Here is a 24,008-nt window from a genome sequence, read left to right on the forward strand (position 1 = left end):
ATTCTTGAATGTTAAGTGATGTCACATAACCAGGTAAAAATCTCAAAGGACCCAGATAAATAATGTATGTTAGGAATATTATGGATTTGTGTCACCTGGACGGCCAGAGCAAGCTGACAATTTTGATTTTACACACTTTAACTATTTTATAAATACTGTAATACTTCTAAGTTATCTGTAGTAACAATATCAACATTACCTTATTCTGTTTAAACATTTCCACAGGAAGAGAGAGAGAGAGAGAGAGGGAAAACCCGAAGACATTCAGACGACAATCAGTTTATTAAACAAAACATTAAATTAACTTATTTACATGCGTGAAAATATAGGAGTCGAAAAAACACAGTGTGAAGTTGTGAGAGATATGGGTGAGATTAAGATACAGAATGAGGCTTTTGTGCAGAGGTCCATCCAGCATTTTTGCAGTCAGATTCCAGTCAGTAAGAACCTGCGCTGACATCTTTGGCAGCTCTGTTGCCCTCAGCTGTTGTTCAGCCGTAGGCGTATTTGTCTGTGGCACCTTTATCATTTGGGGTCATCTGTCCACTTAGCTTCATCAAGAGCTTGATGATGAGGCCAGCCTGAGAGGAAATAAAACATAAGTGACAGAAAAAAGATTACAGTTGGGGAAAAAAAAGGCTTTCAAGAATGCTAATCCTGATTATGGTAACAGTGTGTGAACCACTTTCAGCGTAGTTACCTGTTTTGTGTGCACGATGAAGTTCATTTTGTTTTCACCACTGTGTATTTGGAAGTACTGGTCCGCGTGTCCAAGCTGCCACATGAATGTCCCATACTCTAAACTGATGAGAAGGACCTAGGAGGTCCAAGGTTTCAATTAATAAACTGGATATCAAAAATTCAACGAACACTGATCTAAGATTTTATTAGCAACTGACAGATATCCATCCCTCCATTCTCTACTGCTTAGCCTGTTCAGGGTCGCGGGGGGTCTAATTTTGGGGGTTACAATTTTCCCTTTATCTCCATAAAAGTGGCCCTTTAAACCTTGAACACACCTCGGAAATGTTTAAAATGTAAAAGTCAACATAAAAAAAGACGACAGGGTACCTTAGTCTCCATATTCATGAGGTGAAGACCCTTCGTGTTGACCCCCACATAGACTCTGATGACTTTGTGGTTGCTGGCGCTGGCCTTGGTGTAGACCTGACCTGTGAAGAAGGCCGCTCCGTAGGTAGGGATGTCCCAGCAGTTCTGCAGGAAGAGACGCTGCAGGTGATGCATCTCTTTGCTCACCCCCTCACTGGTGCTCAGGGCCTGTCAGAGAGAGAGAATGAGAGGGGGGGGGGGTGAGAGAGAGAGAGAGAGTTACCTCAGTGGGGTTTTATTTAAATATCAAAAGGATATTTGTGTTTGAAAACTGCAGCATACTTTATATTCATGAAGAATCCTGTTGGTCCAGTGGTACGCTTTGCTTTTCACTTTCAATATCGGCACAATTGACCTCAAGTTTTCCTCACTGTTGAAAAAAAGCATTGAATATTCAAGCAAAAACAAGGTTTGATGTTATTTCATAAGTGCAGTGTGTATTCAAGTACAAATATGATCTTCTTACTTGAGGAAGCCCTGCTTGTGTTTCTTGCTCTCATAGTTGCCGTAGATGATCTGCAGGAGCAGGCTGGCCAGTGTGATCAGCTTGCTGTCCGGAGCAGGAAAGAAACCCTTCAGGAGGCAGTGACGGGCCTCATCAAACAGGATGAGGATGGCCAGCGGATCCTCAACCTGGAACAACACAGTCAGTAACTCTGATCGTATCCCCACGCTGTTCCCCAAAGCTCCTTGCCATGACTTTTAACTTCAGCGTGCAAGCTACCTTCTTCTCTACATCCAGAGGCAGCCGAACATCCCGACGCAGGAAGAGCTGAGGCGTCTCCCTCTGAGGGTCCAGCACCGTCAGGTCTGTCACAATCTCCGTCCAGATTCGCAGGTGCTGCAGGGGCTTGTGATATGGCTTCAGCTGCAGGTCTGTCACACGTTAAGGCGCATTAGCTGAAGTGACAAAGCTACTCAAGAATGTGACGGTTGCTCATAGGTTTGTCTCTTTGAAGCTGCCTGAACAGCTTGTGCTTGAGTGAATTTGTGACTGAACTCACGGAGGTTCTCAGAGCAAATCCAGATAGTAAAGTACTGCTGCGTGTCCTGAGACAGACGCATTCCCTCCATGATCTGCTGCACTGTCGTGTTATTGCCGTGTTTCAGCTCCACAGAGCGATAGGAGCCGTCCATACGGTAGATACGCACCTTCTCATACTGTGAAACACAGACAACAGAAGATAAAAAAGATGAAAACTAACTTTCTGAAGGACACTTCCGACTGTGCTTGAGAAAACAGCACCATCTAGTGAACAACAGACTCAACTGCAACGACAGTTCACTTTTCTTGGGTGTCACACCTCAGTATAATAATCAGTGTGTGATGTGCAACTCACAGGTTTGCTACTAATTTGCTGCAAGAGCTCCATCGTCTCCTCCCATTCGTTCTGTTTGTTCTCCTCACATACTTGCAGCGGCGACCTCTTCTGCTGGTCTTCTATGTGCTGTTGTTGGTAAAAGTTGATATCAATATTAATGGAAATTCTATGAACGATCCAACACCACACACCCCCCTCCCTCCTCATGAACACTCCAGAAAATGACCTGCTCTGTTCACACATGAGCCGAGTTGAGCTACGACGGTTTAAAGCAATACTTCAGCCATAAAAAAGCCGACATATTTAGCCTTCCAAATGTGTTTCTTTATGGTTTGTAATTTCTCTTGTTAAAGCTTCGGAATTTCAATTCACCAAATTGTCCTGATTGTACGACACCTTTTGTACCGCCCAAGAGATATTAAAAACCAAGAATGAAAGACATGATTCTTGATGCATTGCATGTAATGTTAACACCAACATCACATTTCGTACCCGGTCGATCTCGGGGTGCTGCAGCAGGAGCTGTACAATGTCAGCATGGCCGCCTCTTGCTGCAAAGTGCAGGGGGGAACTGAGCTGACCGTTCAACAGGTTTGGATTACATTTGCCTTTGTCCAGCAGGAGTTTGGTTGCCTCAACTTTGCCGTGCCTGATGGAGACCCACAGACGTCCCCATGAACAAGATAAACTCAAACCCCCCCCCCACCCCAAAAAAAACATCCTTGAGGAGTGATGAACAGCAGACTCACCAGCAGGCATAGTGGATGGGCGCCCAGTGGTCGCTGTCCAGCTGCTTGACTGAGAAGCCACTGTCCAGAAGCTTGGAGAGCAGCTCTGTGTCTCCCTCACAGGCGCTGCGATGGAGGGGGAAGTCATCCACCCACTGACGCTCTCTATGAAGACAGAAGAATCCAACAGATCAGATCCCTTCATGGCACAAAAACCCCAGAACATAAATATATCAGAATCAGCTTTATAGATCAAATGTAAATATGCGTGCACATTCAAGGAGTTCGATTGTCATTTTTGAACAGCTTTCTTAAGTATAAACGCCAAACATGGGGCTCAAACCCACGAGCCACAAACCACCTGAGCTATCCAGGCATTAGATTCAAGCTAGGATAATGCCTCACTTGTCTTCATTCACACAGTTGGGACCTTGTTGCCACTTGTCCCTGGAAGGAATCTGGATCTTGGAGTAGTCCGGTGCTCCAAGCCCAAAGTAGGGATTGATGATAACTTTGTCAACCTGCAAACAAAATCCCACACAGGGATGAAGAGACGTGAGTTAATAGGATTCATTAATAGCAGAACTGAATATTAATAAATAAGTTGTTGGACGATTTTGATTCCAGTCTCAGATGTGGTATGACGGCGTCTCTTACCCGGTTGGTATACTGCAGATCAGAGCCGTAGAGAGGGTTAAGGATGCACATGTCCGCCTTCTCCAGGGACATCATCTTGCTCTTAATCTCCAGGGCAGTGTAGCCCATGTGCAGACCCTCGTCGCTCAGTTTTCCGTCACTGCTGTATGCAGGGTTGTTGACGTTGGTCTTCACCCGTTCAACAGGTGCTGGCCGGAACAGAGCGGGGATGGCGTGAGGCACGGTGTGCTGCTCTGCTAACCATCTGTGGAGGTACCAAAGACCATAAGTCTCCTGACTAGCAAAGGCAAGCCTAAATATTTCATGTATCCTCACTTGTCTAAAGCCAGGAGCATCTTGGAGGTTATGGAGCAGAAGTGGGTGCTGGTCTCGCTGCAGACCCGCATAATATCCTGGAAGCAGTAGAAGTTGGGGCTCCCAGCATTGTAGGCAGACTTGCTGTTATCTGTTCAGAACAGCTCATTAATAAACTGCTGAACCACATACAAATTTGTGGAATTACTTCAGCTAACCTTTAACACTGACTGGCACAACAAAAAGTGAGGTCTCTCTTCCTTCATTGTCTCCGTCAAGGGTGAATTTCTTCATGTGCACCACACGTTTCCCTGGAACACGACATTGTGTTGAGAACAAGCAACAGGACTTTCCCTACCACATTGTTACCTCAAAATTGTGTCTAGTGTCTGTGACTTTTTCCAACATAAGGATTATGCCCCTAGTGTTCAATGCAAGGACATGCACTTCCTACTTGGACCAGTGTTCCATTATTCCAGTGTTTCTCAATCCTGGTCCTCAAGGTACACCACCCTGCATGTTTTAGACACATCCCTGCTCCAACACACCTGATTCAAATGGGTGGCTCGTTATCAGACCTCAGCAGAGCCTAGTGATGAGCCGTGCTTCACCTGAGAGTCACCACAAGCTGAACTAAAATCAGCAGTTGCAGATGTACCTATGAAAGCTGGGTTGTTAGACATTGGTTTGATGGTTTCGTCGACATAGTCCAGTATGGATTTGGATTTGTCTCCTCCTGCTTGAATCTTCGTCGCCAGGAGGACTTTCTTTCTTTTCTTTTCCTTCCCCTCCAAAGGCACTTCAGCCAACAGGATCTTCACGGAGGAAAGATGGAAGCACACGGTCAGACAAGAACTGAGGGCTGCTGGTTAACTGGCTGCGTCAATGTTTTGCTGTTGCAATAGAGGTAACTCACACAAACTGGTTAATTGGAATGTTTAAAATACATGTTAAATATATAAGGAAGTTATAATAATAAAAAAATCTCCAGTTGAATGTGATCCATGTGATCAACAATCAAGCAGTACATGTACCTCATATGCTTTGGCTCGGTACTCCTTGGAGCTCAAGCTAACTTGACTCTTTGGGCGAATGACAGCGACAAACACATCCTCCAGGCCGTCCTCGCTGCCCATCGCGCCGACTTCTCTTCAGTCCCGGCAAAACATCCTGCACAAGGGCCAAATACTGTGGAGAGGCATGCCTGGAACACACAATCACAGGAGAATGAACTGACTGACATCCAGTTAGTCAGTACATTGATATCCTGGGACTATGTTTTTGAGTTTGTTTTGGAGCTGAAAGCACCTCAGCCACAGATCTTCTGCTCGTCCTGTCCAATATGAATGCCATTGATTACGACTGTGACTCTTAATCAAGCTGCTAAAATGGCCGTTGTGAGAAGGCCTCATTAGAAGGATGTAGTTAAAGGAAACAGAGGAGACAACAATGGAGGAACATTAAAGTAACAGCACATCCGTTAAAAATGTATGAAGCAGGTATAAACTGCGTCATTATCTTGAGGTCTTACAACAACAGATGAGGTGCGTAATGGCTGCTGTTACAACATAATGTATAAGAAATGTGACTATTATTGTTAGTGTTTTGAATTTAGCGACAAAAGTAGCAGATGCAAGATTTTAAAAACTACTTCAGACAAAACTGCAAGTGTAGAACAAAAACTCAAGAGGACAGAAGTGATTAGATTAGTCCTCTGGTTTCTGTGAGGGAAACACTGACAGGCAGCAGCAGAGATCAACTTGTTGAGTTCAGATGAGGGTCACGCCCCGGAAACCAGATGCTCTCTTGTCTTTTAACTAGTTACAGCTAAAGAAAAAGTGCACATTGTTCTGTATTTTATTATCCACCACTGGGTCTCTCCGACGTTGATGTACTTCCTTCTCTTGAGCCAACATGGTCAACTTTGTTTGGAGGCTGTAGCCGGGATGCTAAGTCGCAACTCATCATAACATCGTTAAACGGTGCAAACTTACCGAAAGCGAAGCGAATTTTTGTCAAACGCCCCAAACACCGATTTTATCAGTCTTCATTTAGTGACACGAATCAGTCCTGGGTCTCTCCATTGATCCAGGTAAACTTCCAGAGTAGATATTTGGGTTGAGGTAGTCGTAGGCCCGTAATTTAGCCAGAGACAACAAGGGAGTCACGTTACGTTCACGGACCGTCAGCACCGGTAGGACAACAGAGGACTCAGGCGGTGAGGGGGATTCACTGCGGCCTCAGAAGTAGAAATGTCATGTATTTTTAGTTGCAGTATATGTAGAAATACTCTAGACTGGATATAGTTAATGAGTGGGCTTTAATGAGGAGCAAAGCATTTAATCTCCTCAAAATTTCCAAAAAAATCTTAGTGTTTTGTGTTGAACAAAGAATATAATGCAACTATGAAACAGTGAAATAAAACCTAACACCAGTGTATTGTGATGAAATGACCATTGATCCTTTTCTGCATACAGTTAGAGATTTGTTTTTGTAAGTGCAACAGTTTCACTGTTCTTTGTCAAAAGGGGGAGAGTTGCTCATGTAAACCCTCATGATTTTCATGTTAGTGCAAAAGTTTCTATGCAATGTTACGTTTGCATTCATGCATGGGTTTGTGTTTATTCCATAGTTTCTTTTTAGATACACTGGGTCTCCATACTAAAAGATAGAAATATGATCCTATTCAACAGAACACTTATTTAATGTTTCAATTATACAGTTGGTCAGTAGTGAAACTCATGATTCTCTACACATCTCCTCAGGACTCAGTGTGGTCTCTCTGGGGTGTGACTGGATGATGATGATGATGATGATGATGGTCCACTGGTGGATCCATGAGGGTTGAACAGCGTTTCTATGCTCTTTGAGTCCACCTTTTTTTTCTGCATTTATAAGCCAATATTCAGGATCATATCTGTCTCTGAATTTTGATGACACTCGATACACGGAAGTATTTTCTTGATGCTGGATTAGTGAGAACTCCCTCTACCACTTTCTTGTTAATCTTGTCTCCTTTTTTTCTTTGGAACAATTTATTTTTTATTGACATCATACTTCTGGAATTCTGTCACCACTACAGCCACCAGAAATGGCATGCAGTTTTGATTGTCTTTTTGTTGTCATTAAAATATGACATGGCTCTGAAGAATAATTTAATGACATATCATACCTCCGGGAACCTAAATGGAATCTAGTTGTCTTTGTTATGGAAAAAGAAATATTTTGTTCCTTTGAACTAAGGAGGCCAAATGCAACAACAACAACAGTTGCATTATTTAAAATTCTCTGTAGAGAGAGAGAGAGAGAGAGAGACCGACCTCCTGCTCCCTAAAATGGAGTCGGTCAACACGAGTGCCATTAAAAAGATTTTCATCACCGGTCCTGTTACAAGATATTTTTAATGATATGAAGCATCATGTGAGCCTTTATGCTGATACCAGGCATAGACGTAATAAAACCTCGTCAAAGAGGCGGCAATGTCATTTCATAAGAGGGAATGAAGCATTGTTTCCTGGGTTTAATAAATGAGGACTTTTTCTATCAATTTTAGGGAGAGTTTTTTTTTTATGTTTTTTTATGGTGTTTTTGCCATGAGTTGTTTTAAGGTAGTAATTTTCTATTAACCTTTGTAGTTTTATATGATAAGACCCTTAACTGTTTTTATTCCTATCATTTTTTTGTATTAAGCATATTAACATGATCCAATTGTTACTGCCTCCCAGTTCATGGCTTAATACAGAACATCACCTCTGGTCTACACATCTCCTCAGGACTCAGTGTGGTCTCTCTGGGGGTGTGACTGGATGATGATGATGATGATGATGATGATGATGGTCCACTGGCGGATCCATGAGGGTTGAACAGCGTTTCTATGCTCTTTGAGTCCACCTTTTTTTCTGCATTTATAAGCCAATATTCAGGATCATATCTGTCTCTGAATTTTGATGACACTCGATACACGGAAGTATTTTCTTGATGCTGGATTAGTGAGAACTCCCTCTACCACTTTCTTGTTAATCTTGTCTCCTTTTTTTCTTTGGAACAATTTATTTTTTATTGACATCATACTTCTGGAATTCTGTCACCACTACAGCCACCAGAAATGGCATGCAGTTTTGATTGTCTTTTTGTTGTCATTAAAATATGACATGGCTCTGAAGAATAATTTAATGACATATCATACCTCCGGGAACCTAAATGGAATCTAGTTGTCTTTGTTATGGAAAAATAAATATTTTGTTCCTTTGAACTAAGGAGGCCAAATGCAACAACAACAACAGTTGCATTATTTAAAATTCTCTGTAGAGAGAGAGAGAGAGAGAGAGAGAGAGAGAGAGAGACCGACCTCCTGCTCCCTAAAATGGAGTCGGTCAACACGAGTGCCATTAAAAAGATTTTCATCACCGGTCCTGTTACAAGATATTTTTAATGATATGAAGCATCATGTGAGCCTTTATGCTGATACCAGGCATAGACGTAATAAAACCTCGTCAAAGAGGCGGCAATGTCATTTCATAAGAGGGAATGAAGCATTGTTTCCTGGGTTTAATAAATGAGGACTTTTTCTATCAATTTTAGGGAGAGTTTTGTTTTTATGTTTTTTTATAGTGTTTTTGCCATGAGTTGTTTTAAGGTAGTAATTTTCTATTAACCTTTGTAGTTTTATATGATAAGACCCTTAACTGTTTTTATTCCTATCATTTTTTTGTATTAAGCATATTAACATGATCCAATTGTCACTGCCTCCCAGTTCATGGCTTAATACAGAACATCACCTCTGGTCTACACATCTCCTCAGGACTCAGTGTGGTCTCTCTGGGGGTGTGACTGGATGATGATGATGATGATGATGATGGTCCACTGGTGGATCCATGAGGGTTGAACAGCGTTTCTATGCTCTTTGAGTCCACCTTTTTTTTCTGCATTTATAAGCCAATATTCAGGATCATATCTGTCTCTGAATTTTGATGACACTCGATACACGGAAGTATTTTCTTGATGCTGGATTAGTGAGAACTCCCTCTACCACTTTCTTGTTAATCTTGTCTCCTTTTTTTCTTTGGAACAATTTATTTTTTATTGACATCATACTTCTGGAATTCTGTCACCACTACAGCCACCAGAAATGGCATGCAGTTTTGATTGTCTTTTTGTTGTCATTAAAATATGACATGGCTCTGAAGAATAATTTAATGACATATCATACCTCCGGGAACCTAAATGGAATCTAGTTGTCTTTGTTATGGAAAAATAAATATTTTGTTCCTTTGAACTAAGGAGGCCAAATGCAACAACAACCACAGTTGCATTATTTAAAATTCTCTGTAGAGAGAGAGAGAGAGAGAGAGACCGACCTCCTGCTCCCTAAAATGGAGTCGGTCAACACGAGTGCCATTAAAAAGATTTTCATCACCGGTCCTGTTACAAGATATTTTTAATGATATGAAGCATCATGTGAGCCTTTATGCTGATACCAGGCATAGACGTAATAAAACCTCGTCAAAGAGGCGGCAATGTCATTTCATAAGAGGGAATGAAGCATTGTTTCCTGGGTTTAATAAATGAGGACTTTTTCTATCAATTTTAGGGAGAGTTTTGTTTTTATGTTTTTTTATGGTGTTTTTGCCATGAGTTGTTTTAAGGTAGTAATTTTCTATTAACCTTTGTAGTTTTATATGATAAGACCCTTAACTGTTTTTATTCCTATCATTTTTTTGTATTAAGCATATTAACATGATCCAATTGTTACTGCCTCCCAGTTCATGGCTTAATACAGAACATCACCTCTGGTCTGCTGGTCACACTCGACTATTCAAGTATTGGAGTATAACCCTTTATTGTTTAAATGTTGAGATCAACAAGTTCATGGAATTTCCAGTTTAACAATACATAATCAACTGATGCATATTTTTATTCAGACCATATCAAACACAAGCCTCTTTTTAAAAAGCAAATACAATGTGGATCTAATAACAATTGCTGTGATAATATCAAGTGTAGCTCAAACAGAAATATAGCTTCAGTTTTACATTTTTTGTTATTACATGATTTGTCATTTTTCTTATTGGTCCACAGCTCAGAGCATAGAGGATTTGGTAGTTTCTCTGTGTTGCCATCAACTGGACGTCAACTCTGCTGGTCAGGAGGCGTTTTTGTCTTTGCACTGACTGAGCACCTCCTGCATCTTCATCTGGATGTCATGCACTCTCTTGGCCCACTTCTCCCGCACCTCGTCTTCGTCATCCTCTGTCACAGCCGTGTAGGCCATGAGGGCGATGAGGCCCATGTGGAACAGGTGAGTGATGTGTGAACAGTGGCGCTCCATAATCTCTTGGTTTTTGTTGCAGTTATCCAGGTACACTTTCAACAGGGATCTTCCAAACAGGGAGTTGGTACCCATCACACCATTGTAGTACACATTCAGGCTCAAGTCACCCTTGTCACGGGTATAAATCTTGTCAAACTCGTCCATGTAGCGGCGGTTGTTGTCCGGATCTTTCTTCATCTGCGCCACCATGCTGTTGAAGGCAGTGTACTGGTGCTTGATGTATTCCTCGTACTTGCCGAAGGTTTCGTTCACCTCATCGATGCGGATCTGTTTCAGGCATTGCTGGTTCTTCTGGGAGATGCTCTCAAGTTTGGCGTGGATAGCCTGGAAGTCCTTGTCCAGAGCATGGCCCTCCTCATCCAGCAGGCCTTTGCGAGCTACCCCAACCAGGGACGAGACGATGCCAAAGATGGGGTCGATGGAGGAGGCAAAGGAGGACACCTTCTCCACACAGCACAAAACCTTGGCTGCAGTTTTCTTGATCTGGGCAGAGTCCGCCATCACTGCAGCTTCTCTTCAGCCGCGTTAAGGTCAAAGTCAGTCTGAAAGAAAGACAGAACAAAACAGCATGTTCAATTAAACGGAATCCGTACTCTGGAGGGTTCCGTCACAGTCTCAGCAAAACTTTCCCTGGATACAACTGGAACTTGAACAAAACAATTGCTCGCAGAGGCAAATGTTTATTTACTAGCATGACCATAAAAATGTTGCTGAATGACGACCAAGTCCACTGTTACTCGGCACCCATTCCACCAACTGCTGCACATTTGACATATTGAAGCAGGTATCATCGTACACTTAGCTACATCTGTGGTGACAGCGCTTTTACTTTTGAGCAGAGTTGGATTTATCAAGTCACGACGATTACTGATCATATTTAAATTATTTTCTTCAGGAGAATTGTTTATCACAAGTTCTTCAAGTTTAAGCTGACATGCTGAAATGTTGTTTTCTTAAAATAAAAATAGACGTTTACATTTTAGACTTACACCTTAAATCAGACTCTGCATCCTACACTCATAGAAATTATAACGATAAATGTGTCTATTAAATGAAGATGCCTGCAATATTATATTACTTTTTATTGAGTTCTACCTTCTGCTAGCTAACAGACAAACAGCAAAGACATCCTAATTTCGTCACCAGGGGTCATTATCCTAATTACCATGATATTTCAAGAAATAATCTCTTGGATGATAGAAGCTGTGCTTCTCCATTGTCTTCTCAATTAATTTCAATTTTATAAAAATATTGAGAGAACTTTGTTTTATTCCAACCAAGTTTCAAAATTTTTCCTTCATTCCAGTGTTTTTTTTTTTTGTTTTGTTTTTTAGGGGTTTCACTTAAATCCACATAAATCAAATTGAATAATCTTCTAAGATAAAACTGTGGTTTAATTCTCTCATAGTTGGGAGATTACTCATCGTCCAATGTTGACCTCTTGGAAAAATAAGGAGTGGGTGTGTCATTGTAGTGAAACAAGAATGAGTAGAACCAGTTACATGGGATCATTTTGTAATCTTTCAGCCGTCTTCTTCAGCAGCTCTCATTGGAGAAGAAAAGGCCACTTGGGGCCTTAAACTACAGCATGATACTGTTGTGTATTTATCCCCGTCTCCCTCATTTCCTGATCTGAGTACACCCTCAAATCAACCATCACTTACTGAGCTTTCATAACATCAGCTGGCTCAGCTATCTCTCTCCCCTCAAACACACACACACACACACACACCAGCACTGATTGTTGATTACACATGAGTGCTGCAGATGTTTACTCACCAGAGATAAAGCTGTTGGTAGTTCTCTGTCTACTGAAGCCGTCTGACTTTCCTTGCCACCATTTTGCTCCCTAACCAACTCAGGACAGCCCCTTCCTGCCAAATAAGGGAGTGAAGACCAGGAAGTGACTCATCTGTGCCTTGTGCTGATTGGAGGAGGAGACTTCCTCCAGATTAATTGCTGCTGCAGTCTCCAGACCAGCCTGTAACCAGAAACACCAGAGATGTAGACAATGTCTAATGACCAGGAAGTGGAATCTTTTTTTTTTTTCCCCCTTTCAAGTCTTACTATTAGTCTGACCCAAATTAAGACAAGACTTGGATTAGAGATACATTCTCATCCAATAATCAGGTCCATACAGTTTTAAAGATACAAATTCCTAATTTGATTTTTTTCTTGTTAGACTTACTACATCAAAAACATTGTTCATGATTTTATTTAAAAAAAAATCACCATTTTTGAAGATGTATGTTTATTTGGCATCTGCCTCAGAGCTTGACAAGAAGATAGACTCCCTCCTCCCCTGTGTGTGTTTGTGAGGAACCTAAGACCCACAGATACCAACTGGCTCCTAGTTTGAGTAGTGCAATGAATGTTAGTGGACCCGCAGGTTGAACTGGTATATTCCAGTAAGGTTCAGGATCTTGGTTCGTCCAAAAAGTTATCATCCTCATCCTTTCTTACAAAGTTGGCCAAAATGATTGGTAGCAGTTAATCTTGTAGTTGTCAACAAGTCTTTTGTTTTGTCTCCCAGGAATAAAATTTGGAGGTTTTGCATCAAAGGAATTAATCCTGACGATGTGTCTGATTGGAAAATCAGGCTATCGCTCACTCAGCTCTATTAATATGGATAAAGGCACTTTTGATTGTGCTAAGCTTCACAAGCAGTCAACAACTCTCTGAGGGGCTCAGCTCTCTAAGTGCACACAGAGGAGGGAGGGTGTCCAACATCTGGTCCGGCTCTGGGGACAGCAACAGTCATCAAGTGAATTTGGTGCGTTCCTCAGCATTTGTTTGCATGTCACACAAAGCAGTTAAAACCTACACATTAACATTGAGTCTCACAATCAAAACAACATTTTAACTATTAAAAGAGACCCCACGTTGACGAGTATTACTCACCGCATCCACATGGCATGTAATAAAAGCTATAGGAATGTGGATTCTGGGTATACCACCTGTCTTAACAGCTAAACAAATATTGTTCATCGCGACAAGAACAAGGCCGTTGTGTAATGTTTGACTTCCTACTGAGTGATATAAGACAAAAAAGCATCTGCAGAGTTTTCCATGAACACACAAACACACCCTTCCCCTCTCAGGGTAAAGGACCTCTCACACATCCTCAGCTTGTGTCCATGGGGAGGACGAGATGTGCTTGGATAAATTATTCTGCTGTTAATCAAAAAAAATTGATTGCCACATACAGTGGCAGATGTCAGGTGACCTGAAGTGCAGTATTTAGCAAATCTTTCCATCTTCAGTTTTATTGTTTTGTAGTACAGAACAGCTCCGTCAATGACTTCTGTAATTCTAATCATTTACATTTTGTTTGTGCTTATTGTGATTATTTATTGTGATTAGTGAACAACCTGATTCGATGAATAGCTCTCACCCCCCCCCCCACACACACACCCCCACCCCTCGCCCTAACACACATACAGGCCCCCCCATCCCGCCCCAGCGCTCTAATGTTCAGCTGCTCCTCTCTGGTATTTCCCACAATAACATCCCAGGTCGAAACACTGGCTCCGCCCTTTTGTCTCCAGCCTTCCACCCCCCCCCCCCCCATCTCTCTTTCTGTCTCTCTGTATCTGTCATCCCCAGGGACCTGCACTGGACCGACAGCCAGCACCTGGTTTCAGGTATGAACTTGAGAGGAGCACATTAATAAATCAACAGGTCAGCAGCAGTGGTAGCTTGGGATCTGACAGGTTAAGCCTGCTATTGAAATGGCATGGAGGGGCAATGAGGTCGACCCAACATGACCATGTATTGTTTTCACTGGTTGGTTGTTGTTGTTTTTTTTTCATTAGCTGAGCGTAGTTTGTCTTTTATAATCATATGCAGGTGCATCTTAGCTTTCTGTTGAATTAAATTTGAGCTTAAAATAATATTTTTTTTCATTCGTTTAATGTGCTCTAATTTATCTCTCAACAGGAATTAAATGCAAATTCCACAGCTAAGTAGTAGAGTATTCCAGAGTATGTGGAGTGCCAGCGTCAGAGTCGTGATACCAAGAGAGGGAACAACATTTTCATCATGTCCCTTGAATGAAACAAATCTATAGAGTAGTGAGTGAGTTTTACTGGGGGGGGGGGGGGGGAGAATTGTAGTATTTAAAGTACGATCCCTCCTTTACTTTAGGCTCTGTTGACCAACAGTTTATGAATAAATCTAAGTATTCATCCTTTCGCTTGGCTCACCAATTAAATGGTCATTGTTTTTGTCAAATTTGTTATTCAAGCTGATTATTTAAAAGTAACTATTTACGTGGCTTCTTTTTCTTTTTCTTGCAGAACCCCCTCATCAGAACTGCATAAAGCTGTGAAAAATGTGGAGAGTATCGATTCAGCTAATGGTTCTTATTGGGTAAGTACTTCAAAAAGTCTTCTCAGACTGAGTGTCCCTTGTGTCCCGTTCGTGCATATTCCGATATCCCTGGTATGTCTTTGGGAAATTTCTCTGGAAGAACTAAAACATTTTAGTCGGTCAAAGGTCAAGGTCACTGTTACTTCACATGCATGCCTTGAAATTTAGCACCATTTTACTAAAGGATATACTGAAATGGTTTGAGTGGTCAAAGGTCAAAGTCACTGAAACTGCTTTTCCTTGTGGATGCCAACAATCCCAATGATGTCCTTCTACCTTCGGCTATTTGATTTTTACTAATTTGACTTGTGACTCAGTGTGATTTTAAATGGACATCGAGCCTCATTTACAAGTAGTTCTATGTTAATTTACAGCACCTTAATGATGTTGAAATGTATTTTTATCGCCGTTAATGTAACAGTCTCAAAGGGCTTTAAGACATCTTCTTTACGTCTACAAAACACACCTGGATCTGTTTTATAACTCGTGATTTCTTTGATGAATGATCTCTATGTCAAATCTCTCGTGTTTTAGAGTCACTGGTCTGAGTTACGGAGCTGTTCAAAGGCCTGACTATGATGATACACCCACGCCAGAGTTCCTGAACCCATCCTGGATGGCCCGTATCCCCAATGATCAGCCGCTGTCTGAGGTCACCATGCCTGGGACCCACAACACCATGGCCCTGTACGGTGGCATCTATGCTGAGTGTCAAACCTGGAGCCTGCCTTCCCAGCTCCACGCCGGTATCCGCTTCCTAGACATCCGTGTCCGTCATGTCAAAGGGAACCTCACCATCCACCACGGGGTGTCCTACCAACGGGCTCACTTTGGCCATGTGTTGGAGGGTGTGGCCGACTTCCTTCGCAGGTATCCCAGTGAAACCGTACTGATGCGCGTAAAGGAAGAGTTCAGCGAGACATATGACATCTATGGGGCTGTAGTAGACTACATCCATCGCTACGCTCAGTGGGACCTGCTGTGGCACAGCCGGCTGGTGCCCACCATGGGTGAGGCTCGAGGGAAACTCATCATCCTGCAAGACTTCTCCGGGCCGGACTTGGGGATGCGCTATGGTTCTCTGGACATCGCTGATGAATGGAGGGTAAGATAGCTCAGGGCACATTTTTCTTTCCTTGACTGAAAACAACTCCAGTTTGTCCTGAAAACATTACTTTTTACCTTAAAAACCATGACAAAGCTCCTCAATCCCACTTTCAGGGTAACACTAAAGCACTTCCTCAACCAAACCAGCAGAGACAGAGGGCCGCCCACCCTTGTCAGATGCAGGATTGTTAGTTTGATGGATGATGTATCTGAAATAAATGAGTGACATTTTTAAGTGTGTGTGAGCTGATGAGACTAGGAGGCCAGTGATTAAGGTCTTCACCATTCTCCCTGTGTAGGTTCCCACACTTCTCCACGTAGAAGAGAAGTGGCAGAGCATCTACGAACACCTGGAGGCTGCACCTGCAGGAAGCAAGAGCCGGATCTTTCTCTCTTACAGCAGTGGAGCTGGTTTGTTTGCTTACCCCAGAGCTGTGGCTCAGCGCATCAATACACAACTGTACAACTATCTCAGGTCCAAGACGGACCTGAATCAGCGCTTCGGGATCATATGCATGGACTTTCCTGCTGCTCCAATTATTCAAATGATTGTTGACTTCCAGGTAAAGCATGACATAAAAAGAAAACATGTGGTCAATTCTGTTTTTAGGAAGCCAAGTTCAGATTTCACAATAGCTTCACTAACAAAGAAAATGATCCAAATGTTGTCTGTTAATATCTGAGCCAAAGTGACATATTAATGAAGTATCTCACTCAAAAATGGTGATGCTTTGCACACTAATAAACTTATGTGGAAACTAATGTATGTTTTTGCTGTTAATTCTGTGAAGCTGAAGTCAAGTGATTTCAAGTTAAATTGAAAATGATCAAAACAGAAACAACAGCAGCTCTCCCCGGAAAGATGAGCACATGTCTGAGTTGTGTTTGGACCAGTGAGATGGAAGTAACCTCATTTTATTTGCACTTGGTGGCAGTGCTGCTGCAGGGGAACTACAATCCCCTGCAGCAGCACTGCCACCAAGTGTTGTAGGTTTGCCATTTCTTCTGCCACTTTGCTACTTCTCATCACAAACTCACTGCAGTGATGACTCATTCTCACCACAGCTGATTTCAAACAGACTTTGGTGTCTTGGCAATGTTTCCTGCTGTGTTTCAAAATGATCTTACTTTTCTTTTCTTTTTTTTTTACTCTTTTCTTCTCTTTGATTCACATCAGTTTATGGGGAGAGCAACTCTGCTTTGAGTTATGTTTTCTCTCTCAGACTTTAAGAATATGATGTCTTAAAAAATAACCAGTGATTATGTCATCAAGGGTGTGGAAACTGGATGCGTGCAAAAGGTTAAAATATCTGCTTTCTTTCTTCACTCTTTTGTCTTGCGACTAATTTTAAGAGCAGGACTGAATCGTTGAAACACCCACTGAAGTTCAGACGATTACAGCAGAGTCATTTTACAAAAAGGCTGCTTCAGAGTCGAGCTGATAATTGAAAATGTAGCTGTTTATGTAGCATGAGATTTCTTTCATAAGATTTTAATTCTTGCACTACCGGATCACATTTACACCTCAGCTATTGATAGCAGCACTGTGCCACAACTGAAGTCAAAAAAGACATGTGATGTTTACAGACAATGATTTTTGCTCATTTAAAACCATACACCATAAATAATTGTAATGTTGCAAATAAGATGTACAAGTACTTGAATGTTATCATATTATTGTCAAAGAAATTACTATTATTCTAAAAGAATTCATTACCAAATACAATCAGGTGCATTTACTGCTGTGCTGCTTCACTCTCCTCAACTGATAACATCTAATGACAAATTGTGTAATGGAAGTGCATGTTCTGCATAATGCTAATGAGCTGTTAAAACTTATTTTTATGCCTGTGTACCTGAAAGTGCACTGAATATTCAGTCCTCCACGAGACGCCATTGCTTAACCCTCACACTGCTCTTTGAAACTCATTGAAATGAAAGAATTATGTCCAATTAACTGAGTGGTTTGTGAGGAAAAGAGAAAAAACAAATAAGAGCACCACATATCTGGTTTCATGGCTTGACACAAATTCTTGCGATCAGAAAACAGATATTATCATTAGTTCCCCATTGCGACACATTTGTCGACACAAAGTGGCCTCGCTCAACGTGTCTTCATATCCTGCAACATAGGATGTTTAAAAAAAGTTTGCAGTGACGAGAGCTAACTTGTACCCGCGCTGCCCTCATTTAGTGAATCCTTGAAGAAGAAAACAAACAGGGCACTAAAGTGCCTCCATCCAGGGCAGGACAGGTAGAGTACAAGCTCCTCTTGCTGCTGATGTTTCTTCATCACGGTGACATGATTCTTTCTCATGCCGCCATAAAATTCCACAGAAGAAGAGGAAGACACTCTCTCTACTGTAAATATGAACTCGTACACTCAGATGGATTTCAGGCCTCAGAATGGTGTGCTGATTTCAACGATTGGTTAGACTCCTTTTATCCTTCATGCCTTATTTTTGCATCATATCTTCTTTTTCCCCTCTGTCATAACAATTTTAACCCCCTCCCTTTCTTGCAGTAGTGGTGAATATCATTTGGTGGATGGTTTTGATTGCAGCCATCGGTTTGGGTAGGTCTTTTTAATCACTCAACAGTGAACAGGATGTTTGGACATTTCAGAATTTGCATCTTCTCATATGTTGTTGCATCGTAGGGGCCACACATGTGGGTAGCTGTCCTGTGCAGCCTTATATCCCAGTCTACCTGGTCATACTGGGGGTGACCAGCCTCCTGTCCCTGATTATCACCTACAGCAACAGCATCTGGGAAGGAAGCATCGTTTCCATCACAGTCCCAGTCTGCATGTCGCTGCTGTACACCATCTCTTTCTGCTGGTTCATTGCAGGTGGGAGAAAGCAAATGGTGTGTTTTCATGGCAATAAATGTGTCTAGACTCTACATTAAGAAGTAGTGTTGCTTCACTCCACTGCCTCTCAGTGTGAAATGGTGTGTAACATACATGAAGAAGAAACTCTCTCAATCAACTACTTTAAAATGATACATACTTATAAATTCACCATTTAATAGACACTGATCCATTTTTTTAAAATTACTGTGCATTTAATAAGTTATGTTTATAATTTCTAGACCATATAATATACATGAAGTTTTCAACAGGTTTTTGGGGCGTTATCTAATATCAGTGTCGCGTAACTTTTGTTGTAATTTGGTGCTTGGTTTCAAGATCTGAATACTTCCTCTATCACCGAAATCTGCCTTGTTTTTAAGATGTTATTTTGAGTTTAAACTTTATCTTACGAGAGTCATTTCCCCCTGAATGTCTTCATGTTTGAATTCATCGAAAACATGATATTTTAGTTGTTAAATGCAGAAATCTTTCATGCAAATGATCTAAAACTGATCATGTAGGACACCTTCACTCATAACAAAACAAATAAAAATAGTGCTTTTTTTGTCTCCTGCAGGAACCTACTGGGTTTACAATGTGTATCCCCCAAGCTACACTTCTGGAACAACTCAGTACTGCCACAGGATTACCTACCAGTTCGCCTTTGCTGTCACCACGCTGCTGTGGGTCTTTGTTACTCTCTTCTTTGTCTGTGGTTGTTGCTTCATATTACTGACCTGCTGCAAGTCTGTAGTTTCAAGGAATGAATTGTCACCCATCCGCAGCACTTTTTATGGGGCAACTGAATTTCAGGGTGACACTGCCGGGGGTGTGTGATCTCAGTTTTGGCTCATGTGTTCAAATGTCCAAGGACTTTACTGACAGGATAGAAACTCTTTGCCTGTGATTAGGCTCCTTGATTCTCTCTGTAGATACTTTTCTTTTCATACTGCTGGTGTAGAACCTGTAGGCAAGTAAAGCGGTCTAAACAAAACAGCCACAGTGTATTTTTCTGCCTTCTTCCTTTAAACACTGAAGTCTCATGTGGCTTAATTGTTTGATTTTTCTGTTTTTTGTTGCAACCCTTTCGATGATGTGACAAAATAGGACAAATAGTTAGTTGTTCTCTATAAATCAGAAGACTAAAATGAAGAGGGGTTGTAGCATGTCACCACTTTTATGTAACAGCACTGTCAGACCACAATCTTCCTGTTGAAGATGTTTACAGGCAACTCATATTGATTAAGACCTGAGAAAAACTTGTAAATCATACAGCTAAGAGAAAAAGTGAACGGGATTTAAAAGAACCAATTTTATATATAAAAAAAAGTCAACATAAAAAGTAAGTCCCTTCATAAATCTGCAACCAAATACTGATTAAATCATCAAACGAGTCCAATATATTTTTTTGTCTCTTCATGTTATTTATCTTTTAAATGATATACTTTTGCAATTCCTGCAGTGATACCCTATTTGTGAACGCTTCCCCCCCCCTTTTTTTTTTTTTTAAAACAAAAAGGCTATTGTTCAGCTCAAGGTATTTTAACCATAAAAAGGAAATATACACAGGACATTTAGAGCCAACAGTAGTCCTTTTGACCCTTATTGTGCCAACGCTAAATGCTGATTGATTAATCTGTGGTTCACTTTTTGGGGTCTCAAGGGCATTATTATATGTCTGTGGAGGTCAACAAAAATGGAGGATTGTCTTTGAAATAGACAAAACCTGATAATTGGAATTTTTTTGCTTCACTTTGAAATAAAAGGTTATCCTTATGATGCTCAGTAGAATAAGTTTATTTGTAGGTCGTGGAATTTGAAGTACGGAGTTTTTAATTCAGGCTATTTTCAGGACGAATATCTCTCGCAGGGTCCTTTGACGTCACACACTCGTTAGCTGTTTTCTGCCGGACCATGTGAACATTTCCCTAGCTTCGCCTCACATGTTCAAGCGATGATAGTTAGGATGTAAATGGATGACTGCGGTGCCAAATGCAGACAGGTTTAAACATTTTTGTTAGCTTCTAGTGCGTAATTTGAAATAAAAGCTGAAACGGTTCAAGCGGTGGAGCTGAACGAAAATGTGGACCTCTTCCTGCCGTGTCCTTCAGGAGCTGCTCAGCCGGTCTGCAGTCAGGAGATTTTCCGTGACTCCCGCTCAGGTTTGTGTCTATTCACTTTGAACTCAGTGGTCACGATACGTCTGATGGAAACCGCCTTGACCCGGAAAGCTTCACTGTCATCTTAACTGCTGATAGTTACTTGACGTACAGCCATCATAGTATCACGTCAATCTTAAACAGATTTGCTAACAGTTAGCATCATTGGCTTTTGGCTGTAATAATGTCACAAAATATACACACCCTACATTGTCAAACTAGTTAAAAGATGAAATTGAGTTTTTCACAAAACATGTTGGAAGAGAGCCTATACGTTCCTCTAATTAGAACATATGAAGTTAGCACTGTCATTTTGATGCTGCAAAAAATTATTAGCTTTGTTGTTACTAAGGCAAAATAGACTCATCACGTCTTATAACTTCTGTCTGATTAATAACTAAATCCAAATATATCCATTTCCGAATTATTAAAAATTAATTCTGTTGTAGTCATTAGTAATTAATGATGATCCCTTTCATGTCACACAACTGATTGATTTCCATCTTTTTGCACATTTATCCCGTCACAGTGTTTCATATGATGTAATGCCTATTCATACCTCATCAAATTATGTTGAAAATGCTATCAGATGTAATTAAAGGTAACGAAATACAACCCTAAATAAAGCAGTTTCTTTATGGTTGTCTTTGTCTAATAAGTAGCCAGTAAAATTGAATTATGTACAGAATATGTTTTTAGAAGACCACAGCAATCACTCTCATGCTTTGTCTTCTAGAGTGGTGGAAACACAGTAAAGCCCCACTTGGTATTTTTCAGATTTCTTCTATGCAATGAAGGAATCGCCTCAAAATATATTTTTGGCCAATGTTTCCACAGCAAACTGTTGTAGTAGAGCGCTGGTGGCAGGTTCCCTTGTCAAAAGAGGGCAGGCCCCCGAGACTCCACCCTCGGAGACACCGAATCTACAAACTTGTTGAAGACACCAAAAATGCTCCCAAAGAGAAGATGGAGCTCATCCTAACTCAGTCGGTCCCAAGTATGTCTAAAATGCACTTGAACTGTTACAGGCACACACATTATGTTTTTATATATGTATATATGTATATATTATATCTGTCACAGGAAGTAAGAAATTCTTTTGAATGTTTGTGTTGCATCAACAAATCTTTTTCATTCTTGACTATAACTGTTTTCTTGTATTCTGACAGAGGTTGGTGAGCAAGGAAGAACCGTGCTTGTGAAAAAGTCTTATGGGCGAAACAAGCTGTTAGCTAAAGGCCTGGCAGTGTATCCGTCTCCAGAGAACAAAAAAAAGTTTTCAGCAGAGACACAGGATGTACTTGCACTTTATCACATTCAGCGTCCATTGAGTGTCCCATCACCTGTGAATGTGGTGTCTCAATTGTGATTATTGCTGTCTTTGTATGTATAGCCTTTGCCAGGAGTGGAATCAGAGGACAGAGCCCTAACTTTCACTGCAAAACTGGTGAGTCCACCTCATGGTGGTATTTGAAAGCTTTCACTCCACTACTGTGGACCAGTGCCTGAGCTATGAGTATGTCAAAACTCATTAAAAAACTGTGTCCTGGTATTTTCCAGACGGTGGATTTCCTTAAACGTTCCAAGCTGATGATCAGGAAAATGCCCTCTGATGAATTCCAGCTCAATTCAGAAGTCATCAGGAGACAGTTTCTCAAAAAGGTACTACAATCTTGAGGCTTCATTTCTCCTATTTGTTTTAAACTATCAATTTAAAAAAAATAATGATATGAGTGCTAAACATAAAACTAATTGTTTCACTTCCTTATTGTGGATTCTTCATAGTTGGGAGTTTTTGTGCCACCTCATGCGTTGAAACTTTCAGAGGAGCCGATCAAGGAGTTGGGTGACTACTGGTGTGAAGTTACGGTAAGATGATGATCCCATCATTTACTTTTTCTCGTCTTTTTTTTTATTCTCAGTATTAACACTTTTTTTTAGTGGTTTGTTAAAATGGATTACAAACCACCAGCAGAGTGTTAGAGATGTGTAAGAGCTAACTACACAGTTGTAATCCAATATGCTTCAGTACAGCAGCTCTGGCAGATATTTAAACAGAAGTCCCTCTAAAACTCATCCTTTTTACAGTTGACTTTCCATGAACCTTTTCCAGGTTAATGGAATAGAGACCGTTCGTGTCCCCATGTCCCTACTGCCGTATGAAGACCCTTCTGCAGCTTATAAGCGTATGATGAGAGCAAAGATGAGGCAGCAGGCAGCTACAGATGCTTCAGAAGCTGCAGGTGAGGAGGAAGACGTCGTGAAGGCAGCTCCTGAGGGTGCAGCGGACTTTGATGCTGACTCTGTTAGCGCAGTCCCTGAAGCCTCTGCGAGCGAGGCCCCTGAAGCCTCTGCGAGCGAGGCCCCTGAAGCCTCTGCGAGCGAGGCCCCTGAAGCCTCTGCGAGCGAGGCCCCTGAAGCCTCTGCGAGCGAGGCCACTGAAGCCTCTGCGAGCGAGGCCACTGAAGCCTCTGCGAGCGAGGCCACTGAAGCCTCTGCGAGCGAGGCCACTGAAGCCTCTGCGAGCGAGGCCACTGAAGCCTCTGCGAGCGAGGCCACTGAAGCCTCTGCGAGCGAGGCCTCTGCAGAGGCCTCTGAGACAGCAGCTACACAGACCAGCCAAGGTCAAACAGCTCCACCGAGTGACAAGCAGAAAAAGGATTGAAGAATTCTAAACTACTTCCAAAGAACTAAAATCTGTTAATGTAATGTACACAAGTACAGTTGTATTGTAACTATTAAAATACTTTTCATGAGATCACACAGGTCGTGCATGTTTGAATCAATGTGATCCCTCATGGATCTAGTCACTAAGGGATGGGAATTGATAACCTTTTATCTTTTAGTGCTGCTTCTGATTGTTTCAGTCCGATTTTGTCAGATCCTGATTCAGTTTTCAGTGGTGAAAAGGTGTCGCTGGGTTTGCAACTGCTTTATTATGAGTGTGAATGTAGTGCAGAACCACTGCATGTCTGCTCTTACATTTGAACACGATCAAAAAGGTTCGATTGTATCCTTGTATTTTCACAGCTTGTACATGAGTTGTCCTGCAATGGGCCATAAAAACATGCTCAG

The 24,008-nt window shown here is 41.5% G+C and overlaps 5 protein-coding genes and 1 long non-coding RNA gene across 10 annotated transcripts; 4 read left to right on the forward strand and 2 right to left on the reverse strand.

Annotated features, from left to right (window-relative positions):
* Nucleotides 1-263: 263 nt before the first annotated feature.
* Nucleotides 264-6,303, reverse strand: krit1 (KRIT1 ankyrin repeat containing). Its single transcript, XM_086193600.1, has 17 exons — nt 6,106-6,303; nt 5,146-5,315; nt 4,770-4,926; nt 4,330-4,422; nt 4,133-4,262; nt 3,818-4,061; nt 3,566-3,681; nt 3,182-3,325; nt 2,925-3,081; nt 2,451-2,558; nt 2,115-2,271; nt 1,835-1,986; nt 1,577-1,743; nt 1,393-1,480; nt 1,072-1,278; nt 701-817; nt 264-581 (listed from the first exon to the last, which is right to left on the reverse strand). The coding sequence occupies exons 2-17, from the start codon at nt 5,245-5,247 to the stop codon at nt 492-494; spliced, it is 2,229 nt and encodes a 742-aa protein (XP_086049726.1). The 5' UTR covers nt 5,248-5,315; nt 6,106-6,303; the 3' UTR covers nt 264-491.
* On the forward strand, nt 4,661-12,592 carry LOC147240638 (uncharacterized). The gene is made up of 3 exons (XR_015111258.1): nt 4,661-5,018; nt 10,190-10,409; nt 10,719-12,592. It is a non-coding gene; the product is annotated as an uncharacterized LOC147240638 (long non-coding RNA).
* Nucleotides 9,926-12,336, reverse strand: rpz2 (rapunzel 2). The gene is made up of 2 exons (XM_086193601.1): nt 12,222-12,336; nt 9,926-10,984 (listed from the first exon to the last, which is right to left on the reverse strand). Exon 2 carries the CDS (start codon nt 10,941-10,943, stop codon nt 10,254-10,256), a length of 690 nt encoding a protein of 229 aa, XP_086049727.1. The 5' UTR covers nt 10,944-10,984; nt 12,222-12,336; the 3' UTR covers nt 9,926-10,253.
* A 1,390-nt stretch (nt 12,593-13,982) lies between the features above and the next one.
* LOC147240640 (uncharacterized) lies at nt 13,983-16,603 on the forward strand. Its single transcript, XM_086194325.1, has 4 exons — nt 13,983-14,086; nt 14,741-14,813; nt 15,348-15,918; nt 16,220-16,603. The coding sequence occupies exons 2-4, from the start codon at nt 14,776-14,778 to the stop codon at nt 16,601-16,603; spliced, it is 993 nt and encodes a 330-aa protein (XP_086050451.1). The 5' UTR covers nt 13,983-14,086; nt 14,741-14,775.
* Nucleotides 16,604-18,083: 1,480 nt separating this feature from the next.
* Nucleotides 18,084-20,434, forward strand: LOC147240641 (transmembrane protein 272-like). Of its 4 annotated transcripts, none has more exons than XM_086193723.1 (5): nt 18,087-18,174; nt 18,261-18,350; nt 18,445-18,495; nt 18,580-18,771; nt 19,352-20,434. In XM_086193723.1, exons 2-5 carry the CDS (start codon nt 18,290-18,292, stop codon nt 19,609-19,611), a joined length of 564 nt encoding a protein of 187 aa, XP_086049849.1. In that variant the 5' UTR covers nt 18,087-18,174; nt 18,261-18,289; the 3' UTR covers nt 19,612-20,434. The 4 variants fall into 4 exon arrangements, with proteins under 4 accessions (XP_086049850.1, XP_086049849.1, XP_086049848.1 ...); XM_086193722.1 differs by having other exon boundaries at nt 18,101-18,174; nt 18,258-18,350; XM_086193725.1 differs by having other exon boundaries at nt 18,101-18,174; nt 18,258-18,350; nt 18,448-18,495.
* Nucleotides 20,435-20,639: 205 nt separating this feature from the next.
* mrpl9 (mitochondrial ribosomal protein L9) lies at nt 20,640-23,710 on the forward strand. 2 transcript variants are annotated; one of them, XM_086193720.1, is made up of 7 exons: nt 20,647-20,936; nt 21,771-21,930; nt 22,103-22,230; nt 22,327-22,380; nt 22,494-22,595; nt 22,719-22,802; nt 23,047-23,708. In XM_086193720.1, exons 1-7 carry the CDS (start codon nt 20,856-20,858, stop codon nt 23,596-23,598), a joined length of 1,161 nt encoding a protein of 386 aa, XP_086049846.1. In that variant the 5' UTR covers nt 20,647-20,855; the 3' UTR covers nt 23,599-23,708. The 2 variants fall into 2 exon arrangements, with proteins under 2 accessions (XP_086049847.1, XP_086049846.1); XM_086193721.1 differs by lacking the exon at nt 22,103-22,230 and having other exon boundaries at nt 20,640-20,936; nt 22,325-22,380; nt 23,047-23,710.
* The last annotated feature ends 298 nt before the right edge of the window (nt 23,711-24,008 follow it).

This window comes from Aulostomus chinensis, chromosome 22 (genome assembly GCF_037954235.1).
Source record: "Aulostomus chinensis isolate RoL2024-O1b breed Wild chromosome 22, RoL_Achi_v1.0, whole genome shotgun sequence".
In the NCBI taxonomy this organism is placed as follows: domain Eukaryota; kingdom Metazoa; phylum Chordata; class Actinopteri; order Syngnathiformes; family Aulostomidae; genus Aulostomus; species Aulostomus chinensis.

What these genes read in the sequence shown, in the direction of transcription:
- mrpl9 (XM_086193720.1), top strand. Translation starts at nt 20,856, where the DNA reads ATGTGGACCTCTTCCTGCCGTGTCCTTCAGGAGCTGCTCAGCCGGTCT. An exon ending in TTTCCGTGACTCCCGCTCAG is followed by an intron (nt 20,937 to 21,770) that starts GTTTGTGTCTAT and finishes ATGTTTCCACAG; the next exon opens with CAAACTGTTGTAGTAGAGCG. An exon ending in ACTACTGGTGTGAAGTTACG is followed by an intron (nt 22,803 to 23,046) that starts GTAAGATGATGA and finishes AACCTTTTCCAG; the next exon opens with GTTAATGGAATAGAGACCGT.
- krit1 (XM_086193600.1), bottom strand. Translation starts at nt 5,247, where the DNA reads ATGGGCAGCGAGGACGGCCTGGAGGATGTGTTTGTCGCTGTCATTCGC. An exon ending in AGCAAATTAGTAGCAAACCT is followed by an intron (nt 2,272 to 2,450) that starts GTGAGTTGCACA and finishes TGTGTTTCACAG; the next exon opens with TATGAGAAGGTGCGTATCTA. An exon ending in TCATGAATATGGAGACTAAG is followed by an intron (nt 818 to 1,071) that starts GTACCCTGTCGT and finishes TGGACCTCCTAG; the next exon opens with GTCCTTCTCATCAGTTTAGA.
- LOC147240640 (XM_086194325.1), top strand. Translation starts at nt 14,776, where the DNA reads ATGTGGAGAGTATCGATTCAGCTAATGGTTCTTATTGG. An exon ending in CAGCTAATGGTTCTTATTGG is followed by an intron (nt 14,814 to 15,347) that starts GTAAGTACTTCA and finishes CTCGTGTTTTAG; the next exon opens with AGTCACTGGTCTGAGTTACG. An exon ending in ACATCGCTGATGAATGGAGG is followed by an intron (nt 15,919 to 16,219) that starts GTAAGATAGCTC and finishes CTCCCTGTGTAG; the next exon opens with GTTCCCACACTTCTCCACGT.
- rpz2 (XM_086193601.1), bottom strand. Translation starts at nt 10,943, where the DNA reads ATGGCGGACTCTGCCCAGATCAAGAAAACTGCAGCCAAGGTTTTGTGC.
- LOC147240641 (XM_086193723.1), top strand. Translation starts at nt 18,290, where the DNA reads ATGAACTCGTACACTCAGATGGATTTCAGGCCTCAGAATGGTGTGCTG. An exon ending in TGTGCTGATTTCAACGATTG is followed by an intron (nt 18,351 to 18,444) that starts GTTAGACTCCTT and finishes CCTTTCTTGCAG; the next exon opens with TAGTGGTGAATATCATTTGG. An exon ending in GATTGCAGCCATCGGTTTGG is followed by an intron (nt 18,496 to 18,579) that starts GTAGGTCTTTTT and finishes GTTGCATCGTAG; the next exon opens with GGGCCACACATGTGGGTAGC.